Raw genomic sequence first — 16,101 nt, 5'->3', positions numbered from 1 at the left:
GATAGTTCACATAAACGAAAATTATTTTTTTGTCAATGAACAGTTCGGACTCATTAAATTTCACGTGTAACGGATTTGATTCGTTCCTACATTTATGAAAGCTGTTAAACTGGTCTTCTAGACATATACAAAGCATAGGACAGTGTTTGGCATAATGCTATGATAGTAAAATTTAAAAAAATAGCTTTCCAACATACATTGTTATAATAATTCAAAGTGATCTGTTAATTCGTACACTTCAGGTTAATTATCAGAACTCCATGTCTGGTATACTTCCTGTAAGAGCTTGTGTTCCTCAAGGCAATATCCTGGGACGAACATTGTACAACATTTGAACATCTATCTTACGTGATTTATTTCAGCAATGTGATAATTCTTTGTTTGCAGATGACACAGTCCTTTCCTGTAGTAGATTGCAAAAAGGTTTGGATATTTTTTCTTGCAGATTTAAAAAAATAGAATATTTCTCCTATTGGTTCCAAAACTCATCTTATAATATTCCCACAAAAACCAAAATCTCTTCATCGACGTAGGTATTGCGAGTTACCAACACATTAGATAAATGTTTACTGTTCTTGGAAAAAAAAAACAACTAAACGTTTTCCCATTAGCTTTTGCCAAAAATCTCCATAGGGATTTGCGTTCAATATAAAACACGTGACATCATATTTTTCTTGGCACACTACCCAACTTACGATACCGTTAATCCTCTCAACACCCACTTCCCAACGTTCCATCAATTGTCGTCATGCCAAGATGCCGTTGCGTTGCGACACGGCAGCGTCTTTTGATATTGTTTGGATCTATTTTATCCCCAATTCCGCCAGTAACAACTCTCCTGGTGCACGGCTCCCTGTTTACTACTCGCTTGACTCTAAATAAACATCGGAGAATAGTTGTGCATTGGGCAGCAAAGGGTAATAAAACATGATGAATGTAATCTGCCTGATGAAGGAATTTCTGACGAACGATTAAACCTAGAAGTGGATCTGAACCATTTCAGTGGCATTGACGCAATATTTATTTATTACCTTTGTTGTTTATCTGAAGTGGCATTTTCAAGTATAATTTGTACCTAATATAGGAACACATCTTATAGCAGTTCAAAGAAAATCTGGACAAACATTTGAAAAGGGCCCAAGAGGTCTTGAGCCAAACGTTGCTGTTGAGCCCTTCTTAGCCCGCCCACGCAAGCTAACACCACTATCAGAAATATTGGTGGTAGCTCTTCCTGATAGTGGTATTGATAAGCGTGATCGAGTTGAAATGGGCTCAACAGCGTCTTGCAAAGCCAGTGTTTACCAATGTCGATGTGCCCTTTTGAAATGTTTGCCCAGAAATAGTATCTTTCTTCAGCCGGAACAGTTAGGGTAAGATAAAGTGCTTTCACGGCGTGTCTGGTAGAACAATATTATCACAAAAAAATAGGCATCGCAAAATCTTTCAGCATTCGAAAATATAGGTTTTTAGCTTTCATTTGACGAGATCCCCAAAAAAAATCCACCGAGGGATCCCGAACATTTTTTTTTATTTTTAATTTTTGTTCCTTGAAGTACAATATTTTCAAATATAATCATGGTAAAAGACAGTTTTTTCTCTCAAGCTCGATGGTAGCCCAAATTTCAAATGAAAGTTGATATAACATAGATATATAAGATTACATATTGTAATAGACATAACTGTCCTATATGATCTTGGGGATACGACACTTACTCGAACAGTGGAGGAGACACTCAGTTGAGTTCAACTAATTTTCATTCTTTTATCGAGATCCGCACAGCTGAGTGGTTAGCAAATTAATTTTAACTGATTTGTCAGCCTAACATCGAGTTTACTTAAAACAGCACCTTTGGGTGCCGTTACGAAACGTCACTTTTACTAAGATGTCAACAAACGACCTTTTACCGAGATTTGCACAGCTGAGATCGGCATTCGGTTTTAAGTGTGTATTTGATTCTAGTGTATAACTGTTTCTGTTCATATTTAGAAAAGATTAATTTTCGTTTCCTTCTGTCTGGAATTACACCAGTATTGAGACAAAGCCAGGTTTTCAAATAAGAGTTCTTTGGTTACTCATTAACTGAGAATTGATTCGCCTATCATTAATATTTTTTTATATTGTGTGTAAGAAAAATATACTCGACTAATCAACCATTCTGAAAATTCCACAAACTACGTAACGTTCTAGGGGGAGGTGGGAATAGCGTTTAATTTTTCCATACAAAAAACATTACGGAGGTGGATGGGGTGAGGTGCTCAAAAATTTCCGATTTAAGCGTTACGTAATAAATGGACGCTGCCAAACGATTGATACGAAATAGAGCTCTTTTGAACCATTTTTACAAATCAATATCACTTGCTGCTGGGTTAATATTGGCATATTTTCCACAATTAATATGATATAAAAAAACAACATGCCAAAATAATGACTCTTTGAATTGAAAATAGTCTGTGTTAGTCTGTAATAGTGTGTTAACTCAACTGTTATATCTTTGAAAATATCGTGGTCAACAGGCACAATCTGGCTTCATAAATAAGCAAAAATGCCACATTTGATGAACAGAAAATCTATTCAAGATTCAAGAAACGCCTTTCCATGACCAAGTACTAACAGTTTGGACCAGACCAAAAGAATCATTGAGTCATTTTTTTTTTTTCAAACAGTACGAAACAGTCGATAAAATTCGATATCTTTGGAAGTTTGTTCATTATGTCTCTGCAACGGGAATTCCATGGACATCTGACATAAAAAAGGGACACATGATTTGATTTTGGAGATCCTAATTTGACTCCTCCTGACTTAAGTTTATGGAGCTACTGTAAAAACAGAGGCAGAGCTCAAGGCAGACTCTTGAGTCGGTATCATCGCAAAACCCCCAGAAAAGCTCCAAAAGGTAATGTAAAATGCATGTTGTATGGAGCTCATTTTGCTACGACCAATAAATGCAGCCACCTGATTGATGTTGCTTTCATGAAATACCCCAAAAAATTATAAAATTTGCACCCTGTATTCGCCGATGCCCGCACGAATGGCAAGGTATCTTTTCGAGATATTGAAACCCTTAGAATAAAGTCATAAAAATCTACTGTAAATTGCAGTTACTCAACTCTACGGGGCAAGTGTATACAAGAAATTTAACTTTTTATTCTCCCTCATAATACTTACTTTTTTTTTACTTACCGTTGCCAATAATAACATAATTACCCATATTTCATGTTGAAAACATGTATTGTATGAATATGATATCAATCTAAAAGGAGTATAAAATGGTAAAACTTTCTTGTTCGTAAGCTACTTACGTGTATTAATTACTGCAGTAATTGTGAAAATTGTATTATTTTTGTTCTGCTTGTCAGAAAACCACTTTCACGGTGGATTTATTTTTATGATTTGATTTAACAGGAAATATCTTCCACTATATTCTTATTAAATTTTGAAATTCCAAGCTAAAAATCATCAAAATAACTTCAACACTATTAAAAAAGTCTGTGGAGTGTCACTTACTCCGGGTGCCTGGATGATATTCTTAATGAGGATTTTTTAAGCTTTTTGCTATGGCTTGGGTAACAGGGCGTTTAAGCATATTCCATTTACTTTCGTAGGCCGTTGTAATGTTGATCCATTCTACTTTTAATCTTCAACGGTTGATTGGCAAAGAAAATTATCAATCAATAACTAAGTACTCAACGAACTCTGGCTATGTCCCAACGAAGCTGAGAAGCAGGCTATGTCCCAGCAGAGGTGTAATGCCAGACAGAAGAAGAATAAATTTAATGCATTCTAACCATGAAAAGAAACAGTGCTCGGTTAGATATACTTCCACAGTATGAATAAGTGAACAGTCGGACTTACAACATATCTAATCTAATAAGTTTCCTATAGCTAAATAAATCCTCAAAATCACATAGGACAGTTTTGTTTTTTACAAAATGAAACTCAATAGATGTGTATGTATATTTATTTTATGAACATTTATATGGAAATAAAACTTTTATCCAACGAAGCTGTCTTTTGCAATGATTACATTTAAAAATAATGTACTCTAAAGAACAAAAATTTTAAATAAAAAAAAAATGTTCGGGATCCCTCGGTGGATTTTTTTGGGGAATACGTCAAATGAAAGCTAAAAACCTGTATTTTCGAGTGGTGAAAGATTTAGTGATGCCTATTTTTTTGTGATAAACCTTTCCCATATACACGCCGTGCTTTGTTTTGGATGTAAGGTGTCCATTTCCCTGTCATTAAGCTTGAAGTATTGTGAACAAAAAGCTGGTCACAGCTTTATTACCAATGGTTTTAGAGGTTTATTATGAACTGTGTCGCAATAAAAAATATTTTGTGTTCAATCTACTTTTGTAAGCAGATTTTCATACAACATGCACTCAATAAGTGCAATAATGAATTATTATTCAAAATTACAAATATTGTGACCTTTAATCTATTTAGGTTTTTATTTTCGAAATGGTATTTTAATAATTAAACAAATACGAGATAAACCAGCCAGTTTTTCGTTTGTTTCACACAACACAATTAATGTCACCCAAAAATCTCATTTATCAAGCCTAGCGTTTCGATTTTCTCCAACGAATTAATCTCATCTTTCCCTACATTGTTTGGCAATTTTTCATGCCTACTTTCCACAGTGGTGGACTCAACGCGTGATATTTCTAGATCACTCTCACTCGTGGTTTTGTGGGCGTGGATGCGCCTGCCCTCCAAGATAAACGACAAACATTGCGAAGCCGCGCGAGGTCAATAAATACCGTCATTTTTTTCCGTCGAGTGGTAGACTTCAGATTTCCGATGGTATACTAGTAAATCCAGTTCGACACACTGCCATCTGTGATGGACAAAATTACCTACACGGAACAAAATTCTGTGGTAAAAAAAACTATTTTAGCTGACTACGCCCATTCTTGAAATTACCATGGAAATTCAGACCAATTTACTATGTTTATGGTACACCTCACCGCATTACTGTTTCATTTGACAGAAATAATTTACAACAATCTGATTCCGACTACAGACATGGTAAAATCAAGCGCATTTCTGGTCTGCTGAAAATTGCCGGAGCGAGCGCTTAAGTTAACCCCCTAAAATGGTAGTTTTTACCGCATAATTTTTTTGCGTGTAGCTATGCTATGTAGATGCAGATGCAAATAACATAGTACGAAATCTGGAAGTTTTTTCTATCTAGTACCTACATTGTTATCTTTGGTATCACGCTTAATATTATTACATTTATATCACGGTACCACGACAGGGATAATAAGGCTCCCGAAAGACAGACGTGATCAATGATCGAAAGGTGAAACTAGCAATACTATGAGCATATGAATGGCGCAGAGAGCACAGGCACAGAAGATCAGTACAGCGAAGGTGATGACTACGTTAGCATAGGGGACAGTGGATCCAACCAACTCTCACGACGAAGATTCAACAACTCAAGAATAACAACAAAAAATCAGTGCAAAATGGGTTAGGTCATATTTTTTGTAATTGTCTCTCAAAAGCAAGTTTCTAACTTCATGATCTTCCGATCGATTTCCGATTTCAGCTTCCTAATATGTTTATAAAGCTTGCTTAAAATAAACCCATTTTATTTTCAGCCAGAGCAAATGAAACGTTTTCTAGCTACATATCTCGAAATTATTATGAATAATGCTCTTTTTGAAACCTGCAAGAATTATATTAGCAGTGCTCAACATGGCTTCTATCCTAAAAGATCAGTTACAACCAACCTACATCTCTATGTACGCGTTCCATGGATGCTGGTTTGCAAGTGGACGCTGTTTATACTGATTTTAAAGCAGCTTTTGATAGAGTCAATCACGAAATTCTTCTGTACAAGTTGGAAAGAATGGGTGTGTCGATAACAGTAGTACGCTGGTTGAAATCTTACTTGGCAGACAGATCTGTGAGAGTACGCATTGGTTCAACATGTTCAGAAACATTCTCAATCTTGTCTGGCGTTCCGCAGGGGAGTAATTTGGGTCCTCTCCTATTCTCCCTTTACATTAACGACATGTCTCGTGTGATACCTAGATGTACCCGCCTGTTATTTGCGGATGACGTTAGATTATTCATGATTATCGCCAGCTTAGAGGATTGCGAAGTACTTCAGCAAAATTTAAATACGTTCGAGGATTGCAGCACCCGTAATTGTTTGGAGCTGTGTGTAACTAAATGTTACACAATTTCATTAAGCAGGAGACAGAATCCTATGCGTTATGACTACTGCCTCTGTGGTCATATTTTAGAGCGCAAGGACGAGGTTAAAGATCTTGGAGTGATCTTGGATCGCCACATGACATTTCGTCCGCATTGCGATGATGTGATAGCTAATGCTAATAAACAACTTGGGTTTATATTCATGATTGCCTGTGGATTTGATGATCCCCTTTGCTTCAAGTCCCTTTATTGCGCTTTAGTACGCTCGATACTGGAATCTTCTGTGCTGGTTTGGTGTCCTTACAGTAGAAATTGGATCGATCGATTTGAGGCCATTCAGCGAAAATTTGTGCGATTAGCACTAAGGAATCTTCCATGGCAGGACACCGATGCATGCTGCTTGGAATCGACACCTTGGAAAAGAGAAGACATAGTATGCAAGCAGCTCTTCATTTCGAAGGTTCTCAACAGCGAAGTTGATGCACCAGCTATTCTAGCGGAGCTGCAACTCTACGTTCCCGAACGTCCCCTGCGTCGACGAAACTTCTTACATTTACCAAGCCGCAACAGCCGTTATGGACAACATGATGCCCTGAGATTTATGGCCCTCCGCTACAATGAAACTGCTGAGCATTACGACTTTTACATGTCTCACCAGAATATTCCTTTAAGAAAGTGAAGCTTAAATTGTTTACTAGTTTAATAATTCTTTGTATTTATGTATTTTGTAATTTTGTTTATATTTGTGTTTTAATTACTAGTATTTTAATTTGTATTGCCAGACGTTTATATGTTATGTATGTGTAAATCATTGTCGAAAAGATATGGGGTTTTTATGCCAACTTTATTTATGCACCATGCTAGCAATTCAATTTGGCTTTTCCCCTATCAATCTTCATTAAGACAATCGTGTCAGATGGAGAAAATTAATAAAATAAATAAATAAATAAAAAATAATAAATAAATAACGGCAGCATTTATTTCCAAATTCTGGACAACCCAAAACCACCATACCGAAAGCAACGAAAGAAAATAAATACCTTGCATGCCAGAGGCGTCCATCCGTACATTAAACATATGCGGGGGCGCTATGTTTGCACTCAGACGACATTTATTTTGACACTCATAGCTTTATAAATGTGGTAGCCAAGTTATTAACTGGTTAATTTACACCAGTGTTGACACTTTCGGTGAGTTTTCATCATCCCACTTTACAGCTCGCGGCCGGGATGTCACCTTTGATTCATAAACGGATTTGTAGTGATACCTATAGCTAGCTGTGTGTATTTAGAGAACCCATTTGCCTCCGGGTTATCCCAATAACCGGCGCAGAAATTATTGCTAGGAAAATTAACCGACTAATAATTGGCGTGTAAACGATTTTGCCTCTACCATAAGGTCCACGGACTGGTGATCGTTTGTGCGATCGCACATCTTCGTGGAGGCGGTTGTGTGATTTATAGACACTGTCAATTTAATTGCTTGCCGAACACGTCACCTAATGGATGAATTTTCTTTTCATGATTATTTCCAGATGATTCCGAACTCGTACGAAGACAAGATGATATTCTATACGATCTGCCAGTGCCGACCAGTCTACCGGAGGCAAAACGAAGTGGCTCTGGTGGCACTAATTCTAGTAGCGTGGATATCTACAACCGGATGTACGCGGATAGAGGTAGGAAGTGTTTTAAAAAGATATTAAATATATTAAAATTTAGGGGACTCAGATCATTATTTATCTTAGTATCTACAGTTAACTCTCAGTTTAAGACTCTAGTGGGATCCTCCTTACAATATCTTCTTCTTTTTGGCATTACGTCCTCACTGAGCCAGAACCTGCTTCTCAGCTTAGTGTTCTTATGAGCACTTCCACAGTTATTGACTGAAAGATTTGTTTGCCAAAGTTGCCATTTTCGCATTCGTATATCGTACCTACCACGATGATACTTTATGCCCAGGGAAATCAACGAAATTTCAAATATGAAAAAAACTCCTTACAATATAAGCATCGCATATTTTGTATTTTTTCACTAGTGGACTGCGAAGAGCAGCTTCATCAATGCGAAAATGCGAAAGAAAGTGCGGGATTGCATCGAATCATGTTGGTGTTTTCAGGGCACTTATTCTTCGGATTGCCAAGAATAAGCCCGCTGAGGACACCGTCCCGATTTTATGTAAACGCGTACTTTTATTAGTGTTTCCGCACTTGTAAAAACTTCTGCGGCAGTCCAGTGGTTAAAGAAATGCGCAATAATACAAAAGATGATTTCATCATACGTACATTCTGGTTGTCTGGGCCCATCTAACATGGAGCTGTCATGCGAATAAACGCAATAAACAGCTAACATTTCGTGGTTAATAACTACAGTCGATATTCCGTATCTCAATATTGAGTTAGAGATTGTAAAAGTTGTTTTTTATTGCTACCTCGATAGTCCCTTGGATCGCACTTGCACTGGTCCCTTCAATATCGAGTTATGGAGAGTTGACTGTATATCGATCTCATTCTACGTTTGCATATTTTTTATTTTTTAATAATAGTTCTCACTTCTTCCAAATCAGCCTCCCAGGAATTTTCGAAAACATTCTCTTGATTGAGAATGCTTTCGAAGTCCTGAGCAACTTGATTTTCAATTGGACTAGTAAGTCCTAAATTAAAATGCACGCTTTCAAATGCATAGCAAGTTTTTGAACTTTTTCGCAATTACTTTTTTTTTTTTTTAATTTCTTTATTAGTATCATTTCAAACATTACATTCATTTCTTATATCTAGGTGTTCTGTGTTATTTGACAACACTATCATCCTAATTTGGTAAAACAAATTTAAGATTTAATTAACATTTTGTTAACAACATATTACATTTCATTTGCCGTAGCAGTTCAGTTTTTTTACAGGTGAGTTGATTTCACCTGCTTATAAGAGAAAAAAAAACGTTTTTAATATACTTAACCTAACTTAACCTAAACATATAACGCATTAATCGTGGCAATAGAAGATTGTAACGATTTTTGCCTGAAATTATTAATGATTGTATTTGACATTTGTTCCAATGTTTCAACATTGGATATTCTATGTAACTCATTGGTACTATACCAGGGAGGAAGTCTCAGAATCATTTTCAAAATTTTATTTTGAATTCTCTGCAGAGCTTTCTTCCTGGTATTACAACAGCTAGTCCATATTGGTACAGCATACAACATGGCTGGCCTGAAAATTTGTTTGAATATCAACAGCTTGTTCTTAAGACAAAGTTTTGATTTTCTATTAATAAGGGGATAGAGACATTTTACATATTTGTTACATTTGGCTTGAATGCCCTCAATGTGATTTTTGAAAGTTAAATTCTTATCTAGCATGAGCCCTAGATACTTAACTTCATCTGACCAATTTATTGGAACCCCTCTCATCGTGACAACATGTCTACTTGAGGGTTTCAAATAAAGAGCTTTTGGTTTATGTGGGAATATTATTAGTTGAGTTTTGGAAGCATTAGGAGAAATCTTCCATTTTTGCAAGTATGAAGAAAAAATATCCAAACTTTTTTGCAATCGACTACAGATGACACGCAGGCTTCGTCCTTTGGCGGAGAGGCCTGTGTCATCCGCAAACAAAGATTTTTGACATCCCTGAGGTAACTCAGGTAAGTCAGATGTGAAAATATTGTATAATATTGGTCCCAAAATGCTGCCTTGGGGAACACCAGCTCTTACAGGAAGTCTTTCAGATCTGGAGTTCTGATAATTAACCTGAAGTGTACGATTTGACAGATAACTTTGAATTATTCTAACAATGTATGTTGGAAAATTAAAGTTTTTTAATTTTACAATCAAACCTTCATGCCAAACACTGTCGAATGCTTTTTCTATGTCTAGAAGAGCAAGACCAGTAGAATAGCCTTCAGATTTGTTGGAACGGATCAAATTTGTTACACGTAAAAGTTGATGAGTGGTCGAATGTCCATGGCGGAATCCGAACTGTTCATTGGCAAAAATTGAATTTTCGTTGATGTGGGCCATCATTCTGTTCAAAATAACCTTTTCAAAAAGTTTACTGATGGAGGAAAGCAAACTGATTGGACGATAGCTAGAAGCTTCTGCAGGATTTTTGTCTGGTTTTAAAATTGGAACAACCTTAGCATTTTTCCATTTGTCAGGAAAATATGCTAAATGAAAACATTTGTTAAATATATCAACTAAAAATGATAAGCTACTTTCTGGAAGTTTCTTGATGAGGATGTAAAAAATTCCATCATCGCCAGGAGCTTTCATATTTTTGAATTTTTTAATAATAGTTCTCACTTCTTCCAAATCAGTCTCCCAGGCATTTTCGAAAACGTTCTCTTGATTGAGAATATTTTCGAACTCCTGAGTAACTTCATTTTCAATTGGACTAGTAAGTCCTAAATTAAAATTGTGCGCACTTTCAAACTGCATAGCAAGTTTTTGAGCTTTTTCGCAATTAGTTAGTAATAATTTGTTTTCCTCTTTCAATGCCGGTATTGGCTTCTGAGGTTTTTTCAAGATTTTCGATAATTTCCAAAAGGGCTTAGAGCCAGGGTCCAATTGAGAAATTTTATTTTCAAAATTTTTGTTTCTTAATTGAGCAAAACGTTTCTTGATTTCTTTCTGCAAATCCTGCCATATAATTTTCATAGCAGGATCGCGAGTGCGTTGAAATTGCCTTCTCCTCACGTTTTTAAGACGGATCAAGAGTTTAAGATCATCGTCTATAATCACGGATTCAAATTTTACTTCACATTTTGGAATTGCAATGCTCCGGGCTTCAACAATGGAATTTGTTAAAGTTTCAAGAGCATTGTCAATATCAAGTTTAGTTTCTAAAGAAATGTTAACATCAAGATTGGAGTCAACATACGTTTTATATATATTCCAGTCGGCTCGTAAATAATTGAAAGTGGAGCTGATAGGATTGAGAATCGCTTCTTGGGATATTTGAAATGTAACAGGGACATGATCAGAATCAAAATCAGCATGAGTAATCAGTTGGCTACAAAGATGACTAGAGTCGGTTAAGACCAAATCAATCGTAGATGGATTTCTAGAAGAGGAAAAACAAGTGGGGCTATCAGGGTATTGAATTGAGAAATATCCTGAAGAGCACTCATCAAATAAAATTCTGCCGTTGGAATTACTTTGAGAATTATTCCATGACCGATGTTTGGCATTAAAGTCACCAATGACAAAAAATTTTGACTTATTGCGAGTCAATTTACGCAAGTCAGTTTGGAGCAAATTAACTTGCTGCCCAGAGCATTGAAAAGGCAAATAGGCAGCTATGAAAGTATATTTACCAAACTGTGTTTCAACAGAAACACCTAAAGTTTCAAAAACTTTAGTTTCAAATGATGAAAACAGTTGATGTTTTATACGCCTATGAATGATGATTGCAACTCCCCCACATGCCCCATCAAGTCGATCATTACGATAAACAAAAAAGTTAGGATCTCTTTTGAGTTTAGATCCAGGTTTTAAATACGTTTCGGTAATAACTGCTATATGCACGTTATTAACCGTAAGAAAATTAAACAGCTCGTCCTCTTTACCATTCAGAGAACGAGCATTCCAATTTAAAATATTTAAATTATTATTTGGATCCATTAGAAAAACGTAATCCAATAACAATTTGATTTGTAAATTTTACACCTACTTGGACAGCTTCAGTCATAGTGGTGGCTTTGAACATTGCATCAATCATTAGATTCAATTGTTCAGTTAGAAAATTAAAATCAGAGGCAGACATGTCATGTGATTTCCCATTGGAATTTCCGGTAGACGAAGAAGCGGAGTTACCTGTGGCGGTAGGGTTTTTTTTTCCATTTGATTTGAAACAAGTAGAATGGGTACCCATGGATCGAACAGGGGAGGAGTTCGAATTTCCTGCTACGATATCGGCAAAGGATTTACCGTGGGTAGATACATTCGAAATAGAAAGATTCGAACGGCTACCCGACGAATTAAAATTAGTTTGTGAATGAGCATGATTATGATCTTCCTGATGGGTATGATTCATGATCAAGCGATCGTTAACTGAAAAATGAGCATTGTTCGATACTCTACCAGGCAAATTCCGGAAACGACCGTTATCGTAACGGATATTATCTTTCATCTGCCTGGCACGAGCCTCAATGACCTTTTTGCGTGAAGGACAATTCCAAAAATTGGACTTATGGTTAGCCCCGCAATTACAACATACGAATTTGGTGGTATCTTCCTTCACTGGACAGACGTCTTTGGCGTGAGAAGAACCTCCGCAAATCATGCATTTAGCATCCATGCGACAATTTTTTGTACCATGACCCCACTTTTGGCACCGACGGCACTGAGTGGGGTTCTGGTAATTTCCTCCAGGTTTCTGGAAATGTTCCCACGTCACACGGACATCGAACATAAGTTTTGCTTTTTCTAAAGCTTTAATATTATTTAGTTCTTTTTTGTTAAAGTGAACTAAATAAAATTCTTGAGAAAGCCCTTTCCGAACAATGCCAGATTGGGTTCTCTTTTTCATAATGATTACTTGGACTGGGGAAAATCCAAGTATATCATTTATTCCATTTTTGATCTCTTCAGGTGATTTATAGTCACTTGAGAGACCTTTCAAGACAACTTTGAACAAACGTTCAGTTTTGTCGTCATAAGTAAAAAATTTGTGCTTCTTCTCTTCAAGATGTTTGAGAAGAAGCTCACGATCTTTAAGAGTTTCCGGCAAAACGCGACAGTCTCCTTTATTTGCGATTTGGAAGGAAACCTTGATTCCCCTAATGGAGTTCAAGATCTCCTGCCTAAATCCCCCAAATTCGGAACAACTGACCACGATAGGCGGCACTCTTTGCTTCCTCACTTGAATCAAAGAGCCTGGGCTAGAGGCTGCTTCGATTTGGTGTTCGGAAAATTTGTCTAGAGCATCGAACTGATTGCTCATTTCGATACAATTATTCATTTCACCCTTGGAAGAAAGTTCGCATTCCGGGGAAACGTCCTTTCTTCCATTCTTGCCACGTGTAGTGACAGTTTTAAAACCCACTTTTTTGGAAGGAAGTAGTGAATTCAGAGATTCACCCTTCCTTTTGTTTGTTGTTGATACCATGTTTAATTAATAAACGAAAGAAGACGTGACCTTCGAAAGGTTTTTTCCCAAGACGGTGTCCAAGAAGGATTACCACCGCTAGCTTTCGCCAACGGGTCCAACGAAAAATCGAAGGCACGGGTCCAAACAAGGATCGTAAAGGGATCAATAGTAGAAAAAATAGTACTGAAAAGTACTGTTTTAGTAGCACTGAAAAGTACCGTTTTTAATTTAAGCACTGAAAAGTACTGTTTTTGTAGCACTGAAAAGTACTGTTTTATTGCTTTAGGTAGTTTTTAAGAAAACTTCCAAGAGCAGAGAGAACTCGTGTACGCACAGCACGAAGGTACGATGCGCACTGATTCGCAATTACTTATTGAATGACAACTCTTTCCAACTGCGTACTGCGATCAAAGAAACATGTTTTTCTTGAGCATTCCTTGCCAGAAATTTCCCACACATCGTGATAGGCGATTACTTTTCTTTTCAGGTACATAGTCCCATTAACCCAGACTTTAGAATTGGGTTGATATTTTGCTACACTTCTTTAAATTTATTGAGGGATTATTAGAGTATGTTTAAGAAACCTTTAAATGAAGTTTAACACTTCACTTCACTCTCGCAAAAGAAAAAATAAAATACTAAAAATCAAGCCGAGCAAATAGCTTAAAACTCTAATATGTTGCTTATCTTGACAGATAGCGGAATTTGGGGCAAGTGTGCCACTTTAAGCAAATTGTTCTCTAACTTTGCCTAAAGCTTATAAAATCCACCAATTTAGCCTCATGATGTTAGTTTCACATCTTTTCATAACCACTGTGCAATTTGAAAAGAAAATAATTTCAAAAAGTATTAATTTTGGAGCTTCTCAAATATCATCCAAAATAACCTATTTTTTGACACTATGGGGCAAGTGTGCCACTGAATGAACATCGCAGATAATTCTACTTGTAATAAAATTTTCTTTATTTCCTATTATTATTACTTACAAAGCAGACGCTTATCGATATTTAAAAAACATAATTTTAAGTTCACCATAATAAGGGGACGTTTTATAACAAGGTTTAAAACATGTGTAATTCTTTATTACTCAATACGAATTACTAAAATGGTTATTTTTGTCTCCATTCAATACAATATATGTATTACCCTTATATTACGGCGAATATGTATAATATTACACTAGATCAGCACTAAATAACGATAAAATATTGATGTAGATATGTAAACCGGTACTTAATAAGCCGAAAATTATGTTATTATTGAATATTTTGAGAAAAAAACACTTTGGGGCAAAAATGTCAGTTATTTTCTTACTATGCTTCAAAAACCACTACTGGTGCCTCATTTTGGTTTATTATTATGATTTTATTGATGATGCTTACATTTTTGTAAATTTCACTCCAACAATTTTTGTTGGAAATGGGTGGCACACTTGCCCCAATAAGTATACATTTTAACCAAACTGGATTTCGTATGTAAAACTAAATACTTTTTTCGTTCAAATGGCACAATAACTTACACATTTAAATAGTTTCACGATGTACAGTACGTTAGAAAAATCTGTTAAAAATTTACCATTTACCATGCTATTTTAAAACAACGACATCTTATAAAAATCCACTCAAATTTGGTTGTCTTTGTAAAAGTCGATGTAAATCCGTGAAAAATAGAGCAATTTTCATCATATTTTGATCATTGTATTGTGAACTATAATTGAACATATTGTTAAGCTCAAAGAGAAAATATATATCGTAGTTTATATTAAAAGTAGGGGTGGCACACTTGCCCCTATGGCACACTTGCCCCAAAGTCCGCTAGGCCTATTTTGTCTGCGACTCACAGACATCTTCAGTGTCGAGTGCTCGACATTTACATTACATTTCCCGCACTGTATCTTATACATACAGCATGAGAGAACGATCTGCACTGATTATATGTAATATTTTAGAGAGTGCTAAAAAATACCTAAACATTATAATTTAATCTCGACTAATTTATCGTTAATAAATTAAATTTGATCATCATTCATGTTTGAATCATTTTTTTCTGTTTTCAGATTACTTATACTTAACTTCAACGACACAGATCGTGGAGGGAACTATGGTGTATGCTTACAAGGGAGAAAATCTTAACCTTACTTGTATCATAAATCACAATTATGATCGTCGGCCCAATCACGTGATATGGTATCACCAGAATGATGTAACAAAAACAAAAGCTTATAACATACTATTATTAATATCCTCATCAAACATTTTCAGATTGTGGCATACGAATCCTTACGTAAGCGAGACAAATCTCCCTTGAATAGTATCACGTCACACCACGTGATACGGAACGTGGACTTTGACGACTCTGGCAATTATACGTGCGCTCCAGAGCTGTATGGAGCAGCCAGTACCATCGTGCAAATCTTAGATGGTAAGCTAAACAAGAAATGGCACTTTTGGAAACTCTGGTATGCTAATTAACTTTTTTTCGTAGGTGACGAAACACAAGATGTGATAGCCAGTAATAAGGCAGGAGCTGGGAATGAATTTCACTCGAGGGAAACTTTATTAGTAGCTCTTGTAGCCGGCATCCTGAGTCAATGCATATTTTACTGTCATCCGGACAAAGAGAGATGATGTTACTTAATAAAATAATTCAATACTAAGGCTGTAAATAATTCAACGCAATGCATGGGTAAACAGGATTCAAAACTTCTTAATTAGATAATAAGAGTTTGAAAGAAAGCCATCCATTTTACCATTTACAAATTTTTATCAGAGATTTTATCAAAATGATTAAATCATATTCTTGTCATGGAAAAATCTCTCCATAATGATTTTACCATGAC

At 36.0% G+C, this 16,101-nt stretch overlaps 1 protein-coding gene across 1 annotated transcript in view; it reads left to right on the top strand.

Annotated features, from left to right (window-relative positions):
* Positions 1 to 15,957, top strand: part of LOC110676084 — a 112,951-nt gene extending 96,994 nt beyond the window's left edge. The window contains exons 3-6 of the mRNA XM_021842590.1: positions 7,707 to 7,850; positions 15,319 to 15,464; positions 15,524 to 15,683; positions 15,747 to 15,957. Of these exons, the coding sequence (XP_021698282.1) occupies positions 7,707 to 7,850; positions 15,319 to 15,464; positions 15,524 to 15,683; positions 15,747 to 15,889 (593 nt within the window). The 3' untranslated portion in view covers positions 15,890 to 15,957. The remainder of the gene's footprint in view (positions 1 to 7,706; positions 7,851 to 15,318; positions 15,465 to 15,523; positions 15,684 to 15,746) is intronic.
* The last annotated feature ends 144 nt before the right edge of the window (positions 15,958 to 16,101 follow it).

This window comes from Aedes aegypti, chromosome 2 (assembly GCF_002204515.2).
Source record: "Aedes aegypti strain LVP_AGWG chromosome 2, AaegL5.0 Primary Assembly, whole genome shotgun sequence".
NCBI lineage: Eukaryota > Metazoa > Arthropoda > Insecta > Diptera > Culicidae > Aedes > Aedes aegypti.
This window is presented reverse-complemented; position numbering and strand designations above follow the sequence as displayed.